The sequence below is a fragment of the Pinus tabuliformis genome, chromosome 2_2, assembly GCF_031772625.1.
Source record: "Pinus tabuliformis cultivar Carrire ecotype Pingquan chromosome 2_2, CPIR1, whole genome shotgun sequence".
NCBI classification, from domain to species: domain Eukaryota; kingdom Viridiplantae; phylum Streptophyta; class Pinopsida; order Pinales; family Pinaceae; genus Pinus; species Pinus tabuliformis.
The window spans coordinates 1,002,528,588-1,002,554,548 of NC_142300.1; the positions used below are offsets into that span (position 1 = coordinate 1,002,528,588).

The 25,961-nt window shown below is 38.3% G+C and overlaps 1 protein-coding gene across 1 annotated transcript in view; it reads right to left on the reverse strand.

Annotated features, from left to right (window-relative positions):
* Positions 1-24,637, reverse strand: part of LOC149196753 (SUPPRESSOR OF GAMMA RESPONSE 1-like) — a 91,528-nt gene extending 66,891 nt beyond the window's left edge. Inside the window, exons 1-2 of the mRNA XM_089405619.1 lie at positions 24,358-24,637; positions 6,797-6,932 (exon numbers count right to left, since the gene is read on the reverse strand). Of these exons, the coding sequence (XP_089261745.1) occupies positions 6,797-6,932; positions 24,358-24,365 (144 nt within the window). The 5' untranslated portion in view covers positions 24,366-24,637. The remainder of the gene's footprint in view (positions 1-6,796; positions 6,933-24,357) is intronic.
* Between the last annotated feature and the right edge of the window lie 1,324 nt (positions 24,638-25,961).

The window sequence follows — 25,961 nt, forward strand, 5'->3', positions numbered from 1 at the left end:
TGGCTCACCCAACAGAGAATGTCCTCAGCAAGTAATACCTCTCCTTGGAGACAGATATTCTAGCTGATCAATCACCGAATGAACAATCCCACAGCAACTATAGCAACGACTCAGCTGGACAGCGAAAGTTGCTCCAAGCTTCTCCACTGCTCTGCGTCACTCTGATAGGGACTGCGTCACCCTCTCAGCTCACCAGCACTCAATCTACCCCACGAAAAATCTCCAACGCTGCCTCTTAACCCAGCATCAGATCTTCTAGCCTCTGCATTAGCCCCTTAGCTCTCTGTGTCAGCCCTCTGGCCCTCTACGTCACCCACGCTGGCCTCTTAAGCCTCTGCGTAAGTCCCAACTGCATCTACATCAGCGTCTCCAAGTTCTACGTTGTCTCTCTAGCACTATCTTTGCCTCTCTGCTATGTATTCTCAGCCTCGTGCTGAACTGCCCCTCGCTGCAACAGATCACTAGCTCGATTCTCTCGGCGAAACCCCGCTCCAGAAAATCGAACTGACTGATCAATTTGGTGTATCTCCAACTAACCCCAAGCCTCCTCTTATACTTTTCTTGTTGAGTCTTCAACAGCCGAGATTAAGTCCCTAATCAATGGCTAAGATTAGATTTGACTTGATCCATGTCATTCAGAACATTCTCACCCAGTTTTATATTAATACCCATTAATATTTTAATTTTCCTAAGTTTAGACTTAGGAACCCCATTAAAAATTTTAATTATTTTAATATCTCTCCAACAGGGTGGAATTTCCCCAAACCATTGCTGGGTCTTGGAGATCTTATGTGCCTTAGCCTCTCCACCAATTTTCATGGCTAGAAGCGAGGAATGTGCTCTAGTAATGTTTCACCATGAAAACATCACACTGATCCTCCGCACCAGTACCTGTGCTAATGCTTGGCCTGCTGCCTCACCATCATCTGCATTGTTGCTTCGTGTACTGCTGCCCATGACACTGCGACTACCACTGCTACATCTATATTGCAGCTCCCTCTCAATATGTTTCCCATGTTGCCCCTATCACTGCCACTGCTAACTGTTGCATTGAAACTTAGTTTCCGAGCAGTAGGTAACTGACTTCTCCCAAATACTGACATCCCAATCAGTCTGGAAGCCTCGTGAAACTAAAGCTTCCTTTGCTGCTATTTTGTGCTCCCTCTGTTGTTGCTGCATACAACTTTGTGCTTCTCGCACTATTGCAACCTTCATTGCGCTGCTTCATAATTTTGCACCCAAGCACTACCTTGCTACTTCACTACACTTTGCTCCACCCGAAATCTGTCATTTTGCTACTGTTGTTAAGGGCTCCCATAGCCGGATATGATCTAAGAGTTTGGACACCTCAAGCATCCTGCCCCTAGTTTGTAGTCCTCCTAACTACAACTCGATGTCTCCCCACCTCTTCTCTAGAGGTGCATGAGCACTCATGGCACAGTCGTCATCAGTATCGACCTCTTTCTTCGCCTTAGCTAGAGCTGCCTTAGAATCAGAAGCCTCTCCCTTGTTTTTCTTCCTGGGACACTGGGATGCATAATGTCCCAGCTCCCCACAATGGAAGCACTTCACCTTGGAGATATCCTTATTCTTCCTCTTCCCTTGTTCCCACAAATGCTAGAGCCACATCCTCCTACTCCTCTTTCTTGATTCGACCTCCCTTGCCACTACTCCCTGCCTTGGTCAACCTCCTGATCTCTTCTTGGCGAAAAGCTACCCACATCTCCTCCCAACCTGGAAGAGTAGCCCTGCTCAGAATACTTTGGACAAATGTCTCCCACTCCTCGGAGACTGCATTTAGGGCAGTCCTGACCATAAATTCTGGATCCGGTGTAGACCCTACGAAAGTAAGTTAGTCACAAATCTCCTACAACCTGAGAAGGAATGGATCTATCTGCTCTCCCTTCTGCATCTGATATAATCGCAGTTGATTTTCCAATAACATCTTCCATTGTACGAAAGTGCCCTGATACAAGGTTGTCAAAGTATCCCACATCTCCTTTGTTGTGTTCTTTTCAGCAATATGTGGTATGACATGATCTTTGACCCCGTCTAGGATCATGCACTTTGCCCTCGCCATTGCATCCTCATACTTCTCATTCTCAGTTGGGTCGACCGGGATAGCCACGACTCTCAAGGCAAAGTCCTTGATGCAATGTCGATCCAAGACTGCGAAGATCCTGGCCTTCCAGATGACAAAGTTGGAAGCCCCGTCCAACCTATCCTAATCCCTTAGTCCGTTCACTGCCATTTCAACTCCTCTTCTGGACTCCCTCTGAGATTCAACTTCCCTCCTGGAAATCTCCATCTAAATCCTGATTTCCCTCCTGGAAATCCTCTGGCCAACTGTCGAACGGCTCCTCTCCAATCCTCGTTTCAACTGCAACTCAGATCTGGATTTCTTGGCTAGAAATTCGTTAGGGTAGTGACTCCCTCTACCTTGGTTCTGTCTCCTTAGGCATTGTTCTGTTTTGATAGAACCAACACCCCACCAACTTCTTAATCACAATCTGCCCACAGCTCCCCAAGCCTCGACAACTGAAGAAACTAAGCCTTTCAGGCTCAGTGCAATCCCAGCTACAACAAGATTTTCTCCCCCTGGACACAACGTCGATCCTTCCTGGCTGAGAAAGATGACCAGGCACTGCGTAGGTCTGATCTGCCCCTCTCTACCTCTGTGTTGACCCTCCTCCTGGCTCGAAATGATGACATGGGCCCTCTACATCACTTCTTCTCTGTTGCTTCTACTCTGGAACGACATTGTCTCTCGGGACAATTGTTATCGCTACAAATTCTTCAGCTTACTATTGGTGCCCTCAGTTCCCCTGTGATCTGCAATGCTCTGACACCATGTTGAAAATTTCTAAGTCTGACACGTTAGAAATCCCTACTGCATTATCTGGTTTAATTTCTCCTACTTGTTCATTCCATTAACAAGTTATTTATAAATATAAATACTAAAATAAACACAAATGCAACCTTAACTCATACATAGATTAGCGACCGAAATAACTGAGACAAACACACAAGGGACACTGTTATTTTTGGACAACTGTCCTCGGAAAAACCCAATGCGGGAAAACCAGTGCAGCAAATATGAGGGTTTTTTTATTATGCAGTTTCTGAATACAACTAGGGTGCCAAAAATGGCTCGCCCAACAGAGAATGTCCTCAACGAGTAATACCTCTCCTCAAAGATAGATATTTTGGTTGATCAATCACCAGATGAACAATTCTGCAGCAACTACAACAGCTCCCCAACTGGACGACGAAAGTTTCTCCAAGCTTCTCCACTACTTTGCGTCACTCTAATAGGGACTACGTCACCCTCTCAGCTCACCAGCACTCAGTCTGCGCCACGAAAAATCTCCAGCACTGCCTCTTGGCCCAGCGTTAGATCCGCTAGCCTTTGCGCAGCTACTGAAGCCTCTGCATCAGCCTCTTGGCTCTCTGCGTCAGCCCTCTGGCCCTCTATGTCACCCACACTAGCCTCTTCAGCGTCTGCATAAGTCCCAGTTGCGTCTGCATTAGCCTCTCCGGGCTCTATGTTGTCTCTCTGGCACTATCTCTGCCTCTCTGCGATGTATTCTCGACCTCGTGTCGAACTGCCCCTCGCTGCAACAGATCACTAGCTCGATTCTCTCAGCAAAACCCCGCTCTAGAAAATTGAATTGACTAATCAATTTGGTGTATCTCCAACTGACCCTCAAGCCTCCTCTTATACTTTTCTTGTTGAGTCTTCAACAGTCGAGATTAAGTCCCTAATTAGCAGCTAAAATTAGATTTGGCTTGATCCATGTCATTTAGAACATTCTCACCCAATTTTATATTAATACTCATTAATATTTTAATTTTCCTAAGTTTAGACTTAGGAACCCCATTAAAAATATTAATTATTTTAATATCTCTCCAACCGGGTGGAATTTCCCCAAACCATTTTTGGGTCTTGGAGATCTTATGTGCCTTAGCCTCTCCACCAATTTTCATGGCTAGAGCACATCTGATGCTACCACAAATCAACAAAGGTGTCTACCTTTGAGAAATTTGTTGCAACATTTATTGTAAATATACTGATTGCATATCCACTTTGGAGGAGATCTAAGAGGATGCTACTTGCTAATTTTTGGATGTTGTTGAAATGGTCAACCACCTTTGGATGATTTATTGCATAAATTGTGGAATGCATTATTGCCTAGACTATTCATTGTATTAGAGGGTACACCATTGAGACATTGATTTATCATTTTATGGAGCACATGACATGGTCAACCATTCATTTAGAAGAGGCATCCCACCTCTTATGTTATTTTTGGAGCAAGGAAAATTTTTAGTATTAATATTTGTAGGTGCGCTAATTTTCCATGCTTTTTCCCAAAAAAAAGATTTAGCAATTTCCATTTTTTTTAAATGATTCACCCAAATTTTATAATATAATTTTTTTGACCTTAAAAATCACCAAAATTTTATACATATTAAAATAAAGTAATTAGAAATCTAAATATTTTCACAAAAATATCGGCAAACATTTTGAAATTTGCATATTATGGACTAGTGAGATTTGCCAAGGTTTCTAAACTTTAAGATAAACTTCTGTCCTTGAAATTTTCCCTCTTTTGGAGGTTTCTTAACTACTACACTATTTTATTATTGTTTGATTTGTCATGTAGTTATCAAATATTGTATCTTATTCTAAGAGAGATGAAGCTCTCTCTATATGAAGTAGCTTTATCTCTATTTATTACCAAATTGGGAGTGAAGTGATATGGCTCTCTATTTATTACCAAATTGGGAGTGAAGTGATACGGCTAGTGATTCAGAAGGTAGGAAGATAGAAAATAGGAGCTTGAAATTGAAGGTTGATGGGTTCTATTGTTAATCATTCTTGAAGACTTAATGAAGAAGTGACATATTGCATCTACTTGTTGTAAGGTTTATTTTATGTTCTTTAGTTGTGAATTTTTTATAATCTCTTGTTGTCATGCTAATATGAAGGCCTATTAATGAAAACACCATTTATTTTATTTTAGGAATAAATCAATGTGAGGAACCTTTCCCTCTTGACTTCCTTGCCATTTTATTTCTGCATTATTATCCTTCATTTAACAAATAAGTGGTTGATTTGATTAATAATATAACCAAATTAAACCACACCTCCATATTAACATTGATGAGTGGCACCTCCAACTCTCCAAAGCTAATTTCCACAATAACTTCCAGCAAACACTCTAAGGTTGAATGTAACAAATTAGTCCTTTTTTCCTTGAGTATCTAATAAAAATGATGAATGTATCAAACTAGTTCTTTCATCCATTAAGGTTGAATGTGGCAAATAGTCTTTTCCTCCATTATAATGACTTTCCATGAAATAGTTGTGAATGTAGTAAATAGCTCTTTCCATTATGCAATACTTCATTACTCCATTAGCCCAATAGATTCATAGGCACTGGTCCCCTTTCACTACCAGTTCATTTCCTTGCTTACTCTTTCCCATTTATTTCTTTTCCATATTCCTTTCCCCATTTCCATTTCCATATACTATTCTACAACCCTTTCTTTTCTTAAAACTTACTCTCCAAACATCACCTAATGCCTCCACTCCATAGCCTTGACAATCCTACCTTAAGGAAGCCCCCTCAGTGTTGGAGAAGAGCCAACATGAAGTGAGGGGAAGAGCTGTTGAGGTGACAGTGGTTAGCTTTCTTGAGTTACACAAGGCTTTCACCTTGGCAGTTGGGACTATTACACCTTGGGTGGTAGCTTCTGTTGTAACAAAGCCAATTTCCCATTTCAAGTTTCCGGAGTAAATCTTCTGTAATTCATGAATGTCCCAACGTTTTCTTTCAACTTTCCTTGAAAAGTTGTTAGCATTGCTGCTCTTGCATAGGTTTATCATTGGTCATTTCTCTTTGTCCACATCCTTATTCAGGTAACAGGTTTAACCTCCACTGAATGATGTTCCTTAGTACCTTTCCACTCAGTGGACCTGTGATTTTTCCACTTTCTGCTTTTCCTTACAAATGATATATGGATCTTTAACAGTTTATACACATTGTTTTAGACAAGAAGCAAACAAATGTCCATAGGAACAACACGAAATTCAAATAAAGGCAACCTATTTGTCGTATAGATTTTTTTCTAGACCTTATTGACCTCCTCAATATGATATTTTCCTGTAGACCATTTATGAAATCCACTTCAAAACACAACCTTGCATAGGTTGTGATGTCTTTTAATATTTTCAAGGAGCAGTAATGAAACTTCCCTAGAGCATTTTCAATGGAGGTTAGAGAATTAAATGTCCCAAAATTGCAAAAGGCAAGTTGGAAAGCCTCACTCACATTGGAGTTGAAGGTATAGTATGCATGGAGGCATCAAAGATAGGGTACCAACGTTTCACATAAGCTAACATGTCCCAAAATCCAAGGTCCAGAATAATGTGGAATCAAAGTCCTCGACAAAGAAGCCATGAGCACAAGGCCAAATGTAAACTTCTTCTTGAAGAAGGGGTTTCCGAACACAAGAAACCCATTGATACAGGGTTGTCAACCAAGCCGACAACCCATTAAAATGACAAAGCAGATCGTGGATCAAGAAAAAAAAAAACTTGCTTTAGAACCTTGTGGCCAAGGAAAATAACAAGAATGTTTCATATGTGATAAGTTAATTTGATTATAAAAATGAATTAATGCATGTTATTATGATAAACTGGTAGAGGATAAAAGATAACAATCCCATCTATAAGAAATCAAATTTACAATCATTCAACAAAATCATGATAGGGAAGTATAAGTATTACATCACTATTATCAAATTCATAGTTGCAATTCGGGCATTTTCTAACTAGACCACCATTTCGATCTTCTTTTGAAGGATCAAATGTTGGATTCTTGATTTTTGTTGCAAAGCGCCTGCTATCAATAAGCCATGGTGCCCTACATCATCAATCATACAAAAGAGATGTTATTTTCTCCGAAGTCAACAAACAAAATTGCCAAACTCTTGACATATGCAATAAAAAACAGAAAATATAAGTTTTTATTGAAGCTGGAAGAAAAACATAGTAAGAACTAAATATTTTTCCGTAACTTTGGAATTGAATTAAAATTCATAATTCAGATACACTGTTGAAAATAGAACTTAAGATTTATTTGGAGTTACTAATGATTTATAACACATCAACACATCATTGACTATGCAAAAGAACTATCATAACTCCATGTGGTGCTTAATTTTATTTTATTCTTATTTTTGTGACGATGTGTTTTGACTCCTCTTAAGTGGTTGACTAATCCTACAGCTCTAGTTAGGGAATATCACGAAGTATTGCATGACCAGTGCCTCACAACAACAAATCCATAACAATTTAAGGGACTAGCAGTGAACCATCTCAAACCTTAAATATTCAAATAAATGAACAAGTTAATATATTAATGTCTACTGAGGTCAAAAAGACCTATGGAAAATAAAATTCAACAACATTAAAGCTTGTTGGGATCCCGCACCTATGTAACTCATGTAATGAACATTAGTTCAGTATGTGGGGGCTAGGTTATGTAGGCTAAACTGAGTAATTATGACTAAATCTATAGATCAGATAAAGGTAGGCTCGCTAGCATGTCGCACAAGTGTATTTATAAAACACATATACTGTTTTCAAATAACTCGTTCATTTCCTTATCTTATTTGAAATATTTCTCTAAAATATGTGTTACTGTGCATAATTTACACATGAGTGTCATCATTCGAGTAAGCAACAATGTCATTGTTCAAGGCCAAATACTTTTGGATTTTAAGATTAGAAAATTTTCCTTACATATTAAGCAGTTTGGTTGCAGGTAGAGATAAATTGCCTCACAGCCTCAAAGCAAATGGGTACCAGTCGTTTTCAGACTGTCTTCATGCCATTTGTAAGGCTGATTTGAAAGCCAAAAGAAACCAAAGCAAGCAAAAAACAACATGGCCCAAGGCTAATCCTAGCAAAATCAAGCGTGGCCAACCCAGGTTGCATAGCCAGTGTAACAAACACATAGACAAATAGGGTGTTTTTCGGTAGCAAATTACAGGTCACTAAACAAACAGTAGCACAGGCCATCAAGTCATTGTGTAGACCGTTAATCCCCAGATTGTCTGAGCAAATTGAGAGTTAAGATCCAGCTAGATTCCATCATACTGGTTCCATCTACAAGTACATCCAAGTTTTCACAGCAATCAAACCTTGCTACAGAGTCAGTTTCATCAGATTCCATGAAACAACAATTTTTAGCCGTTCTTCCTTTTAAGAGCCAAAAATCGAGGCACGTGTCAAAGATTTCTACATAACATTGGTCCTTGTGAGCTTATGATGCCAATGAGCCTTTTTCATTGACATGCAAGGCGCTGCTATTTTTAGCAGGTCTATATTATTTGGCAGGTGCAGTGCCTGTTAGTTTGACAACAAATTATGTAATTTTGGGTAAAATGTAACTAGTTAGTTCTATACCGAAATAGCAGTTATGTAACAGAGGAGGCTGGTATGAAACTAGTGAATGCTTGAAAATGTAATCGTGGAGAACCATTGTTGAATTAATAGAGATTCCAATCCTTTGCCCAGTGGATGTTTCCTTGACACCCTGTCGAGGTTTTACCACGTAAATCCTGTGTGTCTATTTGCGTGTGTTTGAATTCAGTTTCTTTTCTTGGTCAATATATAATTGTTTCTTTTCTCATTATTTCCCTATTCAAACAACAAATGGTATCAAAGCCTGAATCAATTAAAAATGCCCAAATGTTTTCGTGGAGCGGGCATTGAGATCTGAGGACCGAGCGGTTGGAGCATTTGAGCATTTCAACTTGGGTATCTTGCATATAGACCTGGCAGTACCCTTGCTTCTCGAGACGGGGAGAGAGCCATAAGTTTTTGGCGTGATCGGCGACGTGGAGGGAGATGAAACCGTTGGTTTGGAAGGCGGTGCGAGTTGAGAACCCCTACTACTTTTGCAGCATTCGATTGCGGTGAGGTGGAGTCCTTTGCTGCATGAAGGCTGGCAGAGTCTGTCACGTTGCTGTGGAGAGCAGAAACTCTGCGTGTGGAGTTCTTTGCTGGCGTGAGGAGCATTGAGGGTGGCTGCGTGTCTGCAAAAACAAGGTGCGTGAAGGGCTGTCCTGAACCTGCGTGAAGAGCTGCGTGGACCCTGCGTGAGAGGACGCTACCAGACCAGCGTGAGGCCATTGCTGAGCCGCCAAACCCTCTGTTGTTGACACTATCAGACCTGCAGCGTGAAGAGGAAGACCCTCTGTTCTGCGTATTGCTGATCCGGTCTACGTACAAGGAAAATTAGCTGCCAAACCTGCGTGGAAGAGGCCAGACCTGCTATCCAGCGCAGAGGAAGACTCTTTGTTCTGTGTGTTGTTGATCTGGACTACGTGCAAGGAAAATTAGTTGCCAGACCTGTGTGGAAGAGGCCAGAGCTGTTGTCTAGCGAAGAGGAAGACCCTTTGCCTTGCGTGCTGCTAGAACCTATTCAGCAAAGGTGGATCCGGGTATTTTTTGAAAGAAATTTTGTCTCAGAATTTTTTTTCAAAAAGTTGTGAAAATAAAGATTTTAAATTCTGAAAATAAAGGGGTGGATGTGTTTTGAAGAAAAGAAAACAAAGGTTTTTTTTAATAAAAATCTGTCCAAGGGTTGTTTTGGGGAATTATTTTTAAGTTTTTTGAAGAAAGAAAACAGATAAACCCTAGTTCAAAGGCTGAGATTATTTTTTGAAAAGGAAAAACTCTAGACTGAAGATTGAAACCCTAGAAAATGGCCAAGATGTCGAATGCAAAATTCGAGGTGGAGAAATTCACCGGAAAGAGCAATTTTGCTCTTTGGAAACTGAAGGTTAGGGATCTGCTTGTGCAACAAGGGTTGCACAAGGCATTGGATGGGGCAACTAAGAAACCTGCAACCATGACTACTTCAGATTGGGAGGACTTGGATGCTCGAGCTCTCAGTACCATCCGGTTATGCCTAGCGGATGAAGTTCTCTTCAATATTGTTGAAGAGACTACAGCTTCAGGATTGTGGGGAAAACTAGAAAAACTCTATATGACAAAGTCATTAACCAACAAAATTTATCTGAAAAGACAGTTATACAGTTTTCGAATGAAAGAAGGTTCAAACGTTGCAGAACATTTGAATGTTTTTAATACACTTATATGTCAATTAACAGATATGGAAGTTAAAATACAGGAAGAAGATAAAGCCATAACCTTGTTATGTTCTCTGCCCGAAATATGGGATCACTTCGTAACTTCAATCAGCTTGAGCATTGTTGATTCTTTGAAGTTTGAATCACTCGTGGGAGCTCTTTTGTCTGAAGAAGTACGAAGGAAATCCAGTACTAAAACAGTTGCATCAGAAGCCATGGTAGCTAGAGGATGCTCAAAGGAAAGAGGAGAAAAACCAAGGGGGTCTTCCAGATCGAAATCGAAGGGAAAGAAGTGTAAGGCAAAATGTTAGCAATGCAATAAAATTGGACACTTGAAGAAAGACTGTTGGAAACGAAATGAATCTGACAACCTGAAGAAGGAAGCGAATCAGGTCGATTCAGGTATGATAGACGAAGTTTTATCTGCTGAAGAATTATGTATGATAGATGAAACTTCACCTGAATGTAATGTCTCTCGGGGTTTAGATAGCTAGCTATTAGACTTTAGTGCTTCTCATCACATGTGCCCACATAGAAATTGGTTTACTTCGTATGAAAATGTAAACGGTAGTTCTGTGTTTATTGGTAATAATGTGTCATGTCAGACTGTTGGGATGGGAAATATTAGGATTAAGATGTATGATAACACAGTTAGAACATTAACTAGTGTTAGACATGTACCTGATTTGAAGAAAAACTTGATTTCTTTGGGAGTGTTGGATTCAAATGGTTATAAGTTTACAGGTCAGGATGGCGTCTTGAAAGTCTCTAAAGAAGCCCTAGTGGTTATGATAGCAGAAAAGGTCGGAAATCTTTACAGGTTAAAAGGAAGTACTCAGGTCAGCGAAGCAGCAATTGCGTCAGAAAAGGAAGAAGCAGGTACTCGTCTATGGCATCAGCGATTAGGTCATATGAGCAAGAAAGGTCTTCAGATACTGATGAAATGTAAATCTCTTCCCGATCTGAAATCCTTGAAGTTAGATTTCTATAAACATTGTGTATGGAAAACAGTGTAAACAGAGATTTAAAGTTGGAAATCATAATAGTAAAGATGTTTTAGAATATATTCATTCTGATCTATGGGGACCATCCCCTGTTGTGTCATATGGAGGTGCTCTATATTTTTTAACGTTTATTGATGATTTCTCCCATAAAGTTTGGGTCTTTATGCTAAAAAAGAAAGCTGATGTATTCAATGCCTTTAAACAATTTAAAGCAATGGTAGAGAAAAGAACAGGCAAATCCATTAAATGTTTAAGAACTGACAATGGTGGTGAGTTCACTTCAGTTGAATTTAAACAATACTGTAAGGATGAGGGAATTATTAGACACAAAACTGTTGTTTATACTCCTCAGCAAAATGGTGTTGTTGAGCGTATGAATCGGACTCTTATGGAAAGAGCCAGAAGCATGATCAGCAATGCTAACTTGCAAAAGGAGTTGTGGGCAGAAGCAGTATCTATTGCTTGTTATTTAGTTAACATATCACCTTCAGTAGCAATTAATTGTAAAATTCCTGAAGAAGTTTGGACAGGTCAGTCTTGTGATTATTCACATTTGAGGAGATTTCGCTGTGATGTTTATTCTCTTATTCCGAAAAATCAGCGTTGTGGGATCCTACATTGCAGAAGATAGTCATTAGTAGAGATGTAACATTTGATGAATCCTCTCTTTTAAAATCAAATATTGAAAGAATTGAACAGGAACAGGTATCGCCAAATCAACGAGTTCAGTTGGAGGCTAGACCTTTCAGTGACAGTCGAAAGGAAGGAGAGACTTCTGGAGAAAAAGGTGTTGAAGACACAAAGGAAGCCGTTGAAGCTTCTGAACCAGTTCAGCAACCAGTCGCTCTAAGAAGGTCTACAAGGGAAAGAAAAACTCCCAAAAGGTATGAAGATTTTGCTTCATCTTTTGCTTTGATTACTAAAGATGGGGAACCTTCTTGTTATCAGGAAGCAGTAGATGATACAGATAGCGAAAAATGGAAAACGGCTATGGAAGAAGAAATGGATTCCTTAGCCAAGAACAATACCTGGGATCTTGTAGAGCTTCCTGAAGGGAGAAGTGTTGTTGGATGCAAATGGGTCTTCAAACTGAAACGGAAAGTTGATGGAAGTATCGAAAGGTATAAGGCGAGACTGGTAGCAAAAGGGTATTCTCAGGTTGAAGGTATAGACTTTCATGAGATTTTTTCTCCAGTTGTAAAACTTGTTTCTATTCGTACTGTGTTGGCACTGACTGCGTTACTTAATCTTGAGTTAGAACAGTTAGATGTTAAAACAGCTTCTCTACATAGTGATTTGAATGAAGAGATATATATGGAACAACCAGAAGGTTTTGTACAAGGTCGCAGCAGAAGATTAGTTTGCAAGCTCAGGAAATCATTGTACAAGAAGTTTGATTCCTTCATGGTGAGCCAGAACTGTATGAAGTGAGTATGATCATTGTGTATACTTCAAAAGTTTCAATGGCATATTCATTATCTTAGCTTTGTATGTTGACGATATGCTTATTGCAAGAAAAAGCATGGAAGAAATCAACAAGTTAAAGGCTCAACTCTCTAGGACGTTTGATATGAAGGATCTTGGAGCAGCAAAACATATCTTGGGCATGGAGATACACAAGGGACAGGAAAAATGGTAAGCTTTGGTTATCACAGCAGAAGTATGTGGAGAAAGTACTTGAAAAGTTCTCTATGAACAATGTGAAACCAGTTAATGTTCCACTAGCTTCCAATTTTAAGCTTTCTTTGGTTTTGAGTCCTAGAGTTGATGAAGAAAAGCAGTATATGTCTCATGTACCATATGCAAATGTTGTAGGCAACTTAATGTATGCGATGGTAGCTACAATCATTTCACATGCAGTTGGAGTTGTCAGCAGGTTCATGGCAAATCTAGGTAAAGAACATTGGCAAGCAATGAAATGGGTGCTTCGATATCTAAGAGGCACAAGTGACCATTGCATCATCTTTAATGGTAGTGAAGAATCAGTTTGCGGATATGTAGATGCTGACTATGCAGGTGATTTGGACAAAAGAATATCTACTACAGGTTATGTCTTTACTCTTGCAGGTGGAGCAATTAGTTGGATGTCAAAGCTTCAAGAAACAATTACGTTGTCCACTACCGAAGCTGAATATATAACTGCTTCAGATGCCAGTAAAGAAGCAATCTGGTTAAAGGGTCTACGCGATGAGATTGGAAGGACGCAAGAGAAAGTGAATGTACTTTGTGACAGTCAAAGTGCTATTCACTTGGCTACAAACCCTGCGTATCACAGCAGAACCAAGCACATTGATGTAAGGTATCATTTTCTGAGACATGTGATCGATGGCGGAAAAGTAGCTCTTCAAAAGGTCCATATGCGAGAGAATTGTGCAGACATATTCACAAAGCCAATTACAGTAGAGAAGCTGCGATGGTGTTTAGCTTCTCTTGGCTTGCAGAAAAGATGATGAATGGGCATGGGCAAGGGATTAGGAAAATTGTTGTCAAGGTGGAGTTTGTTAGTTTGACAACGAATTATGTAATTTTGGGTAAAATGTAACTAGTTAGTTGTATACCGAAATAGCAGTTATGTAATGGGGAGGTTGGTATAAAACTAGTGAATGCCCGAGAAATGTAATCGTGGAGAATCATTGTTGAATTAATAGAGATTCCAATCCCTTGCCCCGTGAATGTTTCCTTGACACCCTGTCAAGGTTTTACCATGTAAATCTTGTGTGTCTATTTGTGTGTGTTTGAATTCAGTTTCTTTTCTTGGTCAATATATAACTGTTTCTTTTCTCATTATTTCCCTATTCTAACAACAGTGCCATAGTTCCAATGTGCAATTGTGGATTGGTTGTTGAGTTTCAAATTAGGTAGAAGATGGTGTGATCTCATGAGTGAGCAAGGGTCAAATTTGTCCCAGGGTTAGGATCTGTTATTTTCGAATTGGGTTGACTTAAAGCAAATTTCTTGCCTTTGATATGTTTAGACCTCCTCTTTCGTAATTATGGGAGAAGGTGTATGTAACATATCCAATCGCCCCCCCTGTCCATTGGTCTACTGGGATATCAGAAAATTTCATCAATTTCCCCTTTATTGACACAGTTCTGATACCAGTTTGTCGCACCTCCATCAAGCAATGGGAATAGGATTGGGCGTTTTTGTTATTTATTTAGCTATTTACCGTGGATGCACTATTTAGTTACTCCTGAGCTCCTGGATTGATTCTACTCCTCGAGAGCTTTCCAACGTCTATTTCTTTTTTGTTGAATTCTAAGCTCAACGCGAAAAGCTATGACCCCCTGAAGTTCTTAAGCCCTTTCCACTAATCTACCTCAACATCCCTATGTGACACTCAGGCCTACAGGGCACAGCACATGCTAGTTGACATGGCACCATTTTAAGCAAGTTTTCCATGGCGTCAATGGAATGTTCACCCTAAGCATTGATGCAAAGAAAGTTTTAAGGCACCGAGGAGAAAGGTATTTTCAATCGCCAAAGCCCAAGATAAGTATTGAGCGACAATGTGAAAAGTATTTCAATCGCCTAAGTCCAAGAAAAATTCAAAGTGCTGAAAGAAAGGTCAACTCCTAGCACCGACAAGGTAAAACATATGCAAGAGTCGATGGCAGAAAATCAAGGGCCTCGATGAAATGAAGAGTCAAGGCCATCGAACCCAATGGCATTTCGATCGCTGATGGTCAAGGAAAATCTAGTTCGCCGGTGGGGGAGATAGCTTAGGGCGCAAAAGGGAAAAGTTTCCCACCGAGCATCCACGGGACAGTTCTCTTCGAGCGCCCGTGGCAAGGAAAAGGTTAGGGCGCTTACTAAAAGACTAGATGGGGTGCCGAAATTCATCGTTGGCCTAATCAGGCACTAATGGGAGGATTATTTCAACGCCGAGGGAAGAGCAATTCCTACCGATCGCCGATGGAACATAATTCTTCCAATCGTCAATGGAAAATTTTGTGTAGATTGTCACTGGGGCAAAATCTGCCTCGTCGCCGAAGACATTTTCTTGCAATTCACCGATAGCAAAGGCTAGGGGGACGAATTCAAAGACGAATCCACACACTGATATGGAGACGGAATCAACGCACCTATGATAAAGGAGTTTACTGGTGCTGATAGGAGATTTAAATGATTGACTGCCGAGTCATTGCTCAGTCAAAACACTTCATGAGTAAACTATAACAGAGATTTAAACTTATTAAATCCGGGAAAGACACAAAAAAATTACGGCCCAGACTAGGTTTAAAACTTGTAAAGGAGGATAAACAATGATTTTGAGGGTGATTTCTACAGCCCAATGCCCAAATTATATGAGCAAGGATTCATACTTCAAAGGAATAATAGGCTACACCCTGATGAATTGTGTTTGGTCATAGGCATTCCTAGTCAGGTTTTCTCACTTTCACAAGCGTTACCATTCATTCAGAAAACACAGCACTGATTCACATGTAAGGGCAATATTGTTTAGACTAATGTGTATGCGCCGAAATACGCCAATCCAAGTGCCAAATGATTATACATTCTAAATATAAAATCACATCACAATATGCGCGAACTAAAGCATTACCATTTAGAAGGGCACTAGCATTCTTTATCTTGTTCATTAATTTTAGTAAGGAGAAAGAAACAATCATTTACAGTCCTCTCTTCCAAAAGTTTGAACTTTGAAAATCTCATAATCTAGTTACAGATTTGTTGTAGCATAAATCTTAAAGAAATAACTAGGAAACAAAAGAGGAGAGAAGAGAAGAAGCGGAGAAAATTAGAGCAGCAAGAAAAGAAGGGAAAAGTGTGTGGCTGTACAATAGTAAAACAGTTATTGCAATGTTTTTGCCGGGCAACAAGCTGGCAGTAAAGAAAAAACAGTTAATTCTATAATAGGGAGGAGAAAAACAGGATCAACATGGATGAAAAAGGTGAAGACTCAAATTTAAGCCTTGTGTGTCAAGTCGTGTAGCAATCAAATCTTACACAGGTCTACGTAAATCTAGTTTGTTGGAACTGTAAAGGTTACCTTTGGAGGAGGGGACTTGGGATAGGGCCTATTACAGAAAGTAGAGACATAATTTGTCTCACAAAGACTCATGAACATGATCGTTGTAAAACTCCGATGTTTGATGGTCATTTGAAATTACCAGTTTGAATGAGGCAGCATAGGAATACTGGTTTTAGTGAAAGAAAAAGAAAGTCGTCACAATAATAGAGAATGAGAACCACATAAGAATTGCAGCATGCTATGTCGCACCTCAAGTCTCAAAAACTTACAAAAATAAGGGGCTAGATAGCAAAGACCCATATGCAGCTTTAAAGCAAGATATTGTCGTATATTCTCAATAAGGAGAAGTTCTTTTAGTGGGAGATTTCAATGCTAGAACAACAAATCAACAAGCTAGTAATTTTTGTTGCGAAGAGAATCGCAATCCTATCTTGTTAAAATTAGCAACTAGGGCCAAACTCCATGTGGATCACCTTATTTGTGATTACCGATATTTTTCCTAGATTCCTCTCATCAAGAGGTGTAGGATTGATCTAAAGACCATCCAAGACCAAGTCGACCTCATTAGGGCATGTCGTCCTCCTTAGAAGCCTATATATAGGAGAGAACTCGACCTCCTATGGATGCTCACTCACTTCTCATCATCCAAGTGAAGAAGAGAAAGAAGAAAGGAAAGCGAAGAAGGATAGAAGGAAGAAGGACGAAGTTTGTGGGTTAATTCTCTCTCTCTCTCTCTCTCTCTCTCTCTCTCTTGCTTGTTGAAATATGTAACTAGGTTTGGTCTTCATAATGACATATGTAATCATGATTTTATATATTTTATGTAAATAGAAAAATAAATTCATTATTATCATTCTTGAGGCATGGGTTTCATGCTCAAGGGAAATTTATTTTATAGGTCAAGCACCAATTGAGGGCTTGTCATTGAGTCTACAAGTCAATTGAGTCATTGTCATGTATGGAAGACCCTTTTGGGCATGTTACATATTGTAAAGAAAAAATTATTTGAGTCAAAGTAGAGTCAAAGACCCTCCAAGACCTTCTCATGAATCATGATGCCTCAAACAAGTTGGCCTACATGAAAGATCAAGTCGGCCTCAAGGAAGCAATTCATACCCTTGGAAAGCCTATAAATAAGAAGGAAATCAACCTCATTTGGACACACAACACACAAGTTCGATCTCCTCAAAAAAGAAGCTAGAAAAGGACAAAAAAGAAGAAGAGCAAGATCGAAGTTTTGGGTCTCTCTCTCTGTCTCTCCCCTGTGTTAAGGTTTCGAAAGTTGTTGGGAAAATCGAGTTGTTGGAAAGTTGTTGAGTAAGTTGAGTTGCTGGAAAATTGTTGGGTAAGTCGAAGTGTTGGACAGTGGAAAGTTGTTGGACAAGTCGTAGTGTTGGATACTTGTTGGGGTTGAATTTGCGGAAGAATCCAACGTTGCAAAAGAAACTTCTAGGTCGAAGTTGCAGAAGAAATTGTTGGGTCGAAGTTGCAGAAGAAACTGCTGGGTCGAAGTTGCAGAAGAAATTGCTAGGTCGAGGTTGCAGAAGTTGTTGGTATCGAAATAGCTGGAAAGAAAGCTCATCAAGGAGAAAGATTGACTTGGTCTTGGAGGGGTCTCTGTCAAGGGTCTTAGGTCTTGGAATTCGTCATTTGAAGATTTTATAAAAAGAAAAGAATTCTTGTGGGTTTTCCTCTCAAGTGGAGAGGTTTTGGCCCTAGATGATCGCCTATATCTTGTGTCTTCTTGTCTCATTGTTCTTTACTGTTTGGTAGTTGTTTGATAATAAGAACACTAATTATAATCAAGTGAAAGAAGAAGTTAATCAAGTAAAAATACATCACAAGCAGTTCTCTAAGTATAAGAGAAATCACCTAATCTAGCTGCACTAGATTTCTCAACATCTCTCTCTCTCACGTGCGAAGATAAGGCTAGGGTTTTGCAGCTACAATGTTGAAGTTGTCAAACTGCAGAAAGAAGGTCGAAGAAAGGACTTTTAGGTCACCTACTAGCCCTAGAAAGAGAAACAACCCAAGCGAAGGAGCAAGGAAGCCTTGGAAGCCCTAATTTCCCTCATATGTGTGGTAGCAGCAATTATTACAGGGGCCAAAAATTTCAGACTTGCAGTGGGGGCCGAAATTCTGTAGTTGGGGTTTGCAATTGTGCAGCTGGAAGAGATTTGACTAGGTTTGACTTGGATAGAAAAAACACATAATCAAGGAGGTATGGCTTGGTATTGGAAGGGTATTGGTCTTGGTCTAGAGGTCTTGGAATTTGTCATTTTGTGGGTTTTCCTCTCAAGAGGAGAGGTTTTGGCCCTGTCTTGCAGCCTACATCCTGTGTTCTTGTGTACTGTTGATCTTCATGTTTTTGGTAGTTGTTTGATGATAAAACAACATAATAATCAGTGAAAAAACTAATAATCAAGAAAAAGTAAAAATACATCACAAGCAATTATCAAGTTTAAGAGAAATCATCCTAATTATAGCCCTACAGATTTCTCAACAATGATCAATATGTATTATGGTCAATAAGCTTCTACAGATTTTCAAAGGCATCGTAAGGCACCTGGGATTAAGAAGGAGCAAATTGTTGACTCAGCTTCTGAGCACAATGGGGTGGCAGAGAGGAATATGTGCACAATAATCAAAATAGCTAGGTCCATATTGAAGAGAAGAGAATCACCTAACAGTTTTAAGGCGAAAGCAATATACACAACAATGTATGGATTGAACAAATTAGCAACCAAAGCACATAAGAGAAGACTACTGCAGACGTGTGGTCAGATAAGAAACCTAATATTCAAAATTTTAGGATTTTTGGAGGAAATGCCTTTGAGCATGTTCTCAAAGAAAACAGGAACAATTTGAAGGACAAATGTAAGAAGTGCATCTTAATTGGCTATAGTGAGATGCCAAAAACATACAAGTTTGCTCATGTTGATAAGAAGGTGCTTGTCAATGAGGCTGTTGTTTTTTTATGAACTTGTAGATGCGACAACAGAGGAGATAGACAACAAGGAAAATAGCGGTACTAAGCTTCCTATAGATCTTTGAAATTTTTTGCGGATAAGCAAATGATCACCTACAAGAGGAGAGAAAAATTCAATGGAGGATGAAAAGAAGCCAAATGAGAGAATGCAACAGCAAGGAGAAGAACAAATAAGTCTTTAATGTTTAGGAGATCTGCAAGTATTGTCACACAAAAATGCAGTAGAAAGAGACAAACTCTGATAAGTTTCCACTTATAAGTGAGATAGTGAATCCTTCTTCATTTCAGCCCAATTTTGTTCAGGAAGCAAGGAATAATCAGGAATGTAGTGATGCAGTGGATGCAGAGTATGCAGCACTGTGGAAAAAGAAGACTTGGTAGTTGGTCAAGTTGTCTAAGGTGAAGAAGCCCATTGGCTGAAAATGGATCTTCTGAACAAAGTACAAGGAAGATGGCTCCATAGATAGACGTAAGGTGAGGCCGGTAGTGAAGGGGTATTCACAACGGGAAGGATAGGAGTTTGAGGAGGATCTCACCCTAATAGCAAAACTAACAACAATTAGGTTGTTGCTAGTGTTAGCAAGGCAATTTGCTTTGAACATCCACCAGATGGATGCGGAGAGTGTGTTGCAGAGCAGAGATGTCGAAGAAAAGGAGCACTAACACAGGCAAAAGGGTTTGAGGAGAGGTAAAAAGTAGGTAGTTTTTGCAAGTGGGTGAAGCATTGTATGGCTTGAAGCAGGCATTGAGAGCATGGTATTTGAAGATTGCCAATCATCTAAGAGCAAGGGGTTTGCAGAGGATTGCATACAATATTAATCCATACATCAAAGGAAGCAGTAAGGGCAATGATATCCTTATTGTTTCTGTAGATAATCTCATAATCATTGGGAGTGATGCAAACATGATTACTAAAGAGAAGTGGGATCTAGAAGAAGCTTTTGATATGGGATATTTAGGGCTTCCATATTAAGTGTAGGAATTGATGTTTGGCAGCAACAGAGCATCTTTAACTCTCAAGTAAAGTATGTAAGCGAAATGCTTAAGAGATTTAAGATGACAGATTGCAAACCACAGACAACACCAATCGAGACAGGATTGAAACTAGCAGCAAATGAGGACCCAAGGAAAGTAGATGAAGCCTTTTATAGAAAATCGATAAAAAGTTTGATCTATCTTACTAATACCAAGCCAAATACAAGATTTGCAGCAGGTCTTGTTTCTGTGTTCATGACTTCATCAAGAGTAATGTACTGGAAAGCTGCAAAGAGGATATTAAGGTATGTAAAAGGGGCATTGAATTTTGGTGTGGAGTTTGTCAGGAATGATGATTTCAGTTTGTCAGGGTTTACAAATTCAGACTAGGCAAGATCACTAAATGGCAAGAAGTCCACTTCAAGGTATGTGTTCAATTTGGGTTTACAACTCTACCTGCTATTTCATGGACTAGCAAGAAACAAGCTGTAGTTCTACTAACATCCACAGCTACATACAAGGCGGTATGTCTTAGGAGGATCGTTGAAGAAACAAAAGCCCATCAAAGAGGAGAAACCCCCTTGTTTTATGATAATCAGGAAGTACTAAAGCTAGTGAAAAAATTAATTTGCCAATATCGTATAAAGATTCACCACCACTTTATCCAGGAGAGTTCAAACAAGGAAACTGAAATTTTGTGTTGTCATTCTCAAGACCAAAGTTGATGTGTTTCAAAAGGTTTTGTCAAGGGAAAAAATTTGTAAAAGTTCATGACAAATTAGGTGTAAAAGTTAACAAATTGATCATTGAGCGGGATGATATCATATAATGACCAATGTTGACTTGTGTACATGAATAAAATTTAAGTGCTAGGCCCCGGTAAAAACGAAAACTAATTTAGGCTAGTTAATTAAGTAATAAGTTTAAAACTAAGGTTAATTATGTCAAATGGAAGATTTTAAGATACTCATGTATACAAGTTAAAAACTAAGGTTAATTATGTCAAATGGAAGATTTTAAGATACTCATGTATTTCTTGCATCTTATGTTTGTTGTGTCCAAATCTATGTATCAATACCATGCTTTATAGTGAATAATCATTTCACATTGTGCATTTCACATGGAAAGAGGAACAGGGAAAAGCCACTATTCTCATAGAGCAATTAACACCTAAGTCACAAGGTTTGCTGAACTTCAACTTGAGTTTCAAAATTTGACGAACCTAAGAAATTTCAGTTTGATTAGTTTCAATGAACCTCATTGCCAAATCTCAAGGTGAATTCAAACATGAAGGGTGAAACCAATGGTAAACCCAAAAGACAAATTTTTATCTTACATGGGTTTTTAATTCATCTTTTCATTTTTTATAATTTATTAAAAAATAAATAAATAAGTTATTAACCCTGGGGCCTTTCCTACCCCATGTGTTCTTTTGATGAATTAGAGCTTTATGATTTTACAAGTAGGCAACAAGAATTGAAATTACGACCATCTTCTAAATTTTCTGCAACAATTCCACAGATTATAATTATTTGACATTATGGACTTCTTTTTAAATTTTGAAATTTGAAGCATATATTCGACTCCATTTTGCAGTTTGCAGTTGCATTATATATTCAAATTTTGATCATGTTTTAAATTTTATGAAATTATTTTATGGATTATAATCACTTGACCTTATGGACATCGCATATCAAAATCTTGATATATTCAATATCTAGATCATGTTTTAATTTTATGAAGTTCTTTTATGGATTATAAGTGCTTGACCTTATGGACATCTCATATCAAAATCCTTATTTATGAGAGATTAAAGTTCCGTTGTTAAGATATATTGAAGTAGATAGAGTAGTGATTAAACATGCCCGTGCTTGACATGACTTTACTTAATGCAAGAAGGTTTCTACTTCTACCACAGGCAAAATATGCTTTCTTCCGTAATGGGGATGTATCAATCTCTTAACCGCCTCCCCATTATGTTCATAATATACGTTATTCTTTCAAGAATACTGAACCATACACATTGTTCTGGAAAGATGAGTTATCACACCATACTTTAGGAATTCTTACTGCCTTATGTCAGAGAACATCCCTAGCATTCATTTTAGAGTTGCCAGTAATTGCTCCACCCTTATAATTGTTCACTTAATCTAGCACTGACCAGAAAGGAGATCATGATCCAATAGTGGTCAGCACACACATCATGATCTCTCCCTTGAGATATACTCTGCTGAATGTCAATACGACAACAGGGACAAGGCGATTGACGATTGTCAACAAATACAAGACTCTGATTTATAAGGGTTTTATCTAGTAATTGTTCACTTAACCATGTGGTGAACAGTAAGGAAACCATGGTCCAATAGTGGCCAACATGTTCTCATGGACTAGCGACAATTTGGTTAGAAATTTGGAATAGACTCCCCATTGATGTCGTAATGGCCGGCAAAGGAGCCCATTGATCTGGTGGTTGTCGACGATGACAGCTTATTTGATATACTTAGGAGTTTCCCATCCTGGCCAGCAATTTACAATGTTGTTACAATGTTGCTATCTGTATCTATGAACCTTCCCTGAGTTGGGCATTGAAAGGGCTGCCCGATCTAAGATGTAATGAGAGTATAAAGTGTTTTACAGCGAGAGTGGGTTGACGTTGGGGTTGAGTGGAGAATCCGTCAACAGTCCATGTGTGTAACTGAGCACTGAATGTAAAGAATGCATGGGTGCATTGAATGTGAACACTAATAGAGATCTATCTTTTGATATAAAAAAATAATTATAATCTACTTTTAAGGTCATGGCCAAGTCCAACACCAAATTGATGTATGAGATCTTGTTTGTGGGACAAGGGGCTCACCTCCATACAGTAATTTCACTGCTAAAGTCTATGGAGGCACATGGTGGACATCCTGCACTGGAAGGAGTTTGCCAACCAATATAAGGGCCCTACACAGGTTTGAAACTTGGTTTACCTGTCTAACAAGGCTTGGGGGCAGTTGCACTGGGCTCAGGAATATAGTGGCAGTCCCACTGAATCGATCCCAGGTCTCTTTGGTGACAGGCAGCAGGTCTACCAATTCTCCTGATGTAAATAAAAAATAAAATAAAAAAGGTCTACTGAGGCACACATACTCCACCCCCTCTGGATTTGAACCTGTGACCTGGGCAGTTGCACTAGGCTAAGGAGTATAGTGGCAGTCCCACTGACTCGATCCTGGGTCTCCTCAGTGACAGGCAGCAGGTCTAACAATTATCCTGATTTAAATATTAGAAAAAATGGGTCTATAGAGGCACACAGATACTCTACCCCCTCTGGATTTGAACCTGTGACCTCTTACGAGGGAACACGTGCTCTTAACTATTAGACCCACTCCAGCTGTATATATATACACCTCAAAGGTGTGAAACTCAAGACAGTATATCTCAACTTCAGACAAATAACTAATACATTAACTATTGAAATTCTGATAAAATATATATATATATATATATTAAAAGTCTACAGAGTCACACATACTCTACTCTCTCTAGATTTGAACATGTTACCTCTTAGGAGAAAATACATATCAAACTATATATACATACACCTCAAGGGCATGGAGCTCAAGAATGCATATCTCAACTTCATACAAATGACCAATGCATAAGTATTGAAATTCGAGATATGCCACATCGAGGTGCATGTCAAATCCAGGCTCAGATGGGTATGTACTCGTCGTATCCCTGCTCTGACTTCGACTTCGATGTGGCTCTCTCCCTGTAAAATTGTCTATAGTTGGGAGGAAAGCAGTAATGCCGTACCCATCAGATGCACTGTCATGCTCGTAACACAATATAAAGCGTGAGCAAAAGCCCAGTTGGTTTGGTAGTTTTCTGTTGCTTATTTATGTGATTTGTGCAATTCCTCATTTGAATGCATTCTATTTCGAACTGTACATATCAAATGCTAACCCAAAGGGAGTAATTAGAGGATGTCATCGAATCAGTTGACTCGCGGTTATACCCAGCAGACTTTATAGTTCTACAAACTAAAGCAGTTTAGCACGGTGATTCGCCATAGATTTCAAAATTTATTTTCAATAAATCATCCCTACCCGTGTGAAGGGTCTGGGAAGGGCCAGAACAATAAGCAAGAAGATACAAATGTAGAGGATTACTTAACTAACTTATGGCATACAACAGAGAACATATGGAAAAGAATAGGTGAAATCAGCACAGTAGCATACCTGGCCATTTCTGAATAATCTGCAAATCAATCAATGGAGCAGCAGCAACACTCTTCCCGTTACTACATCGCGATGAATGACGGAAACTTTAAAAACGGGCAGTGCAGCAACTTGAGCATCATAGGACAAACGAAAAAAGTAAGGATTAAGATGGATTTGAAATCATTGCATCGACTGTCGGGTTCTCCGAGCCTGAGGCTGGGGAAGAATCCAACCTAAAACCATGCTGTCGCATCAATTTGAATATTTTAACCGAGCTTCCCAGCACCCACCTGCCTTCCTCCATTTTCAAGGAAGTAAATTATTGAGAGAGCTTAAAGTTAACTTATCTAACGTACCATGGTCTAGTCATTTTATTAAGACTTGATTGGGCAGAGTTATTTGTGGGACTTATTTGTGGGACAGAATCAGCTTTAATGCTTTATTTATTACTTTAAATTTACCAGATACTATTCAGAGTAGTCCAGGAAAAAAGATACTTTTAGAGGATTAAAAGTAAGTTCGAAAATTTCCGAGTGATTTCAAAATTCTGTAAAATATTAAAAATAAATATTTTAATAGAAAATATTTTTCTTATAAGTTTAACTTGCTTTGCTTTATAATTATGGATTATAAGTGCATGTGAAACCCACTAATCTGTAAATTATACATATATTATATTAATGTGTGTCTTTTTTTAATGTTATCCATCGTGGGTTTGTTTCATTTTTATATTTATAATATATTTTTAACTACATTTCCTCAAATTATGAAACATATAATTTTATATGGTTGAATTCTAGTCGTGTTAGTGGGTCTCGTTTCATTTTTATATTTATATTATATTTTTAATCACATTTCCTCGAATTATTAAATTTAAGTAGTGTTAGTGGGTTTGGTTTTATTTTTATATTTATATTATATTTAATCAGAGTTATGATTATATTTAATAAGAGCTACAACATAGCATATTACTATGTATTTGTATACATGAATTTTATGTATATAGTTTTTAGTTTCTTTGTTTGCATATTGTTTTTAGTTTCTTTGGTTGAAATGATATATATTAACATAATATTATTTGAAATAAAAATTTGTATTTAAAAATTTACATGAAGTTATATTTAATAGTTTTTTTCTATATTCTAAAAATAAAGTTTTAACTTTCTAAAAATTATCTTGAATATTGGTTTATTTATTTATTTATTTATTATACATCCATTATATATTTATTATTAAAAATATAAAAATAATTAATAACACTCTGTAATTTTTATATATATTAAAAATTCCAAATTAAATAAGTAGTTTCACATTAAATTAGTGGTAGCCAAATCTCATTATTTGCATTTTTATATTGCATTTTGTAACTTGATTAATTTTCGTTTTTATGTTGGTTAACTTTTTTTTATTTTAAAAGATAAATGTTGGGAAACTTCTAACAAAGCAAGTAGTTGTTCATTCCAAGTCTATTAATAAATTTATTTTTCTGCAAGTGTTCTTCATTGTATTTTTGGGACATGAACATGCTATGAATTTGCAAAATATTAAACAAAACACACAAAAATATTAATGTGTTTGAACATGTTGGGATAAAAAACTAATGCAATTTTTGCAAAACTTAG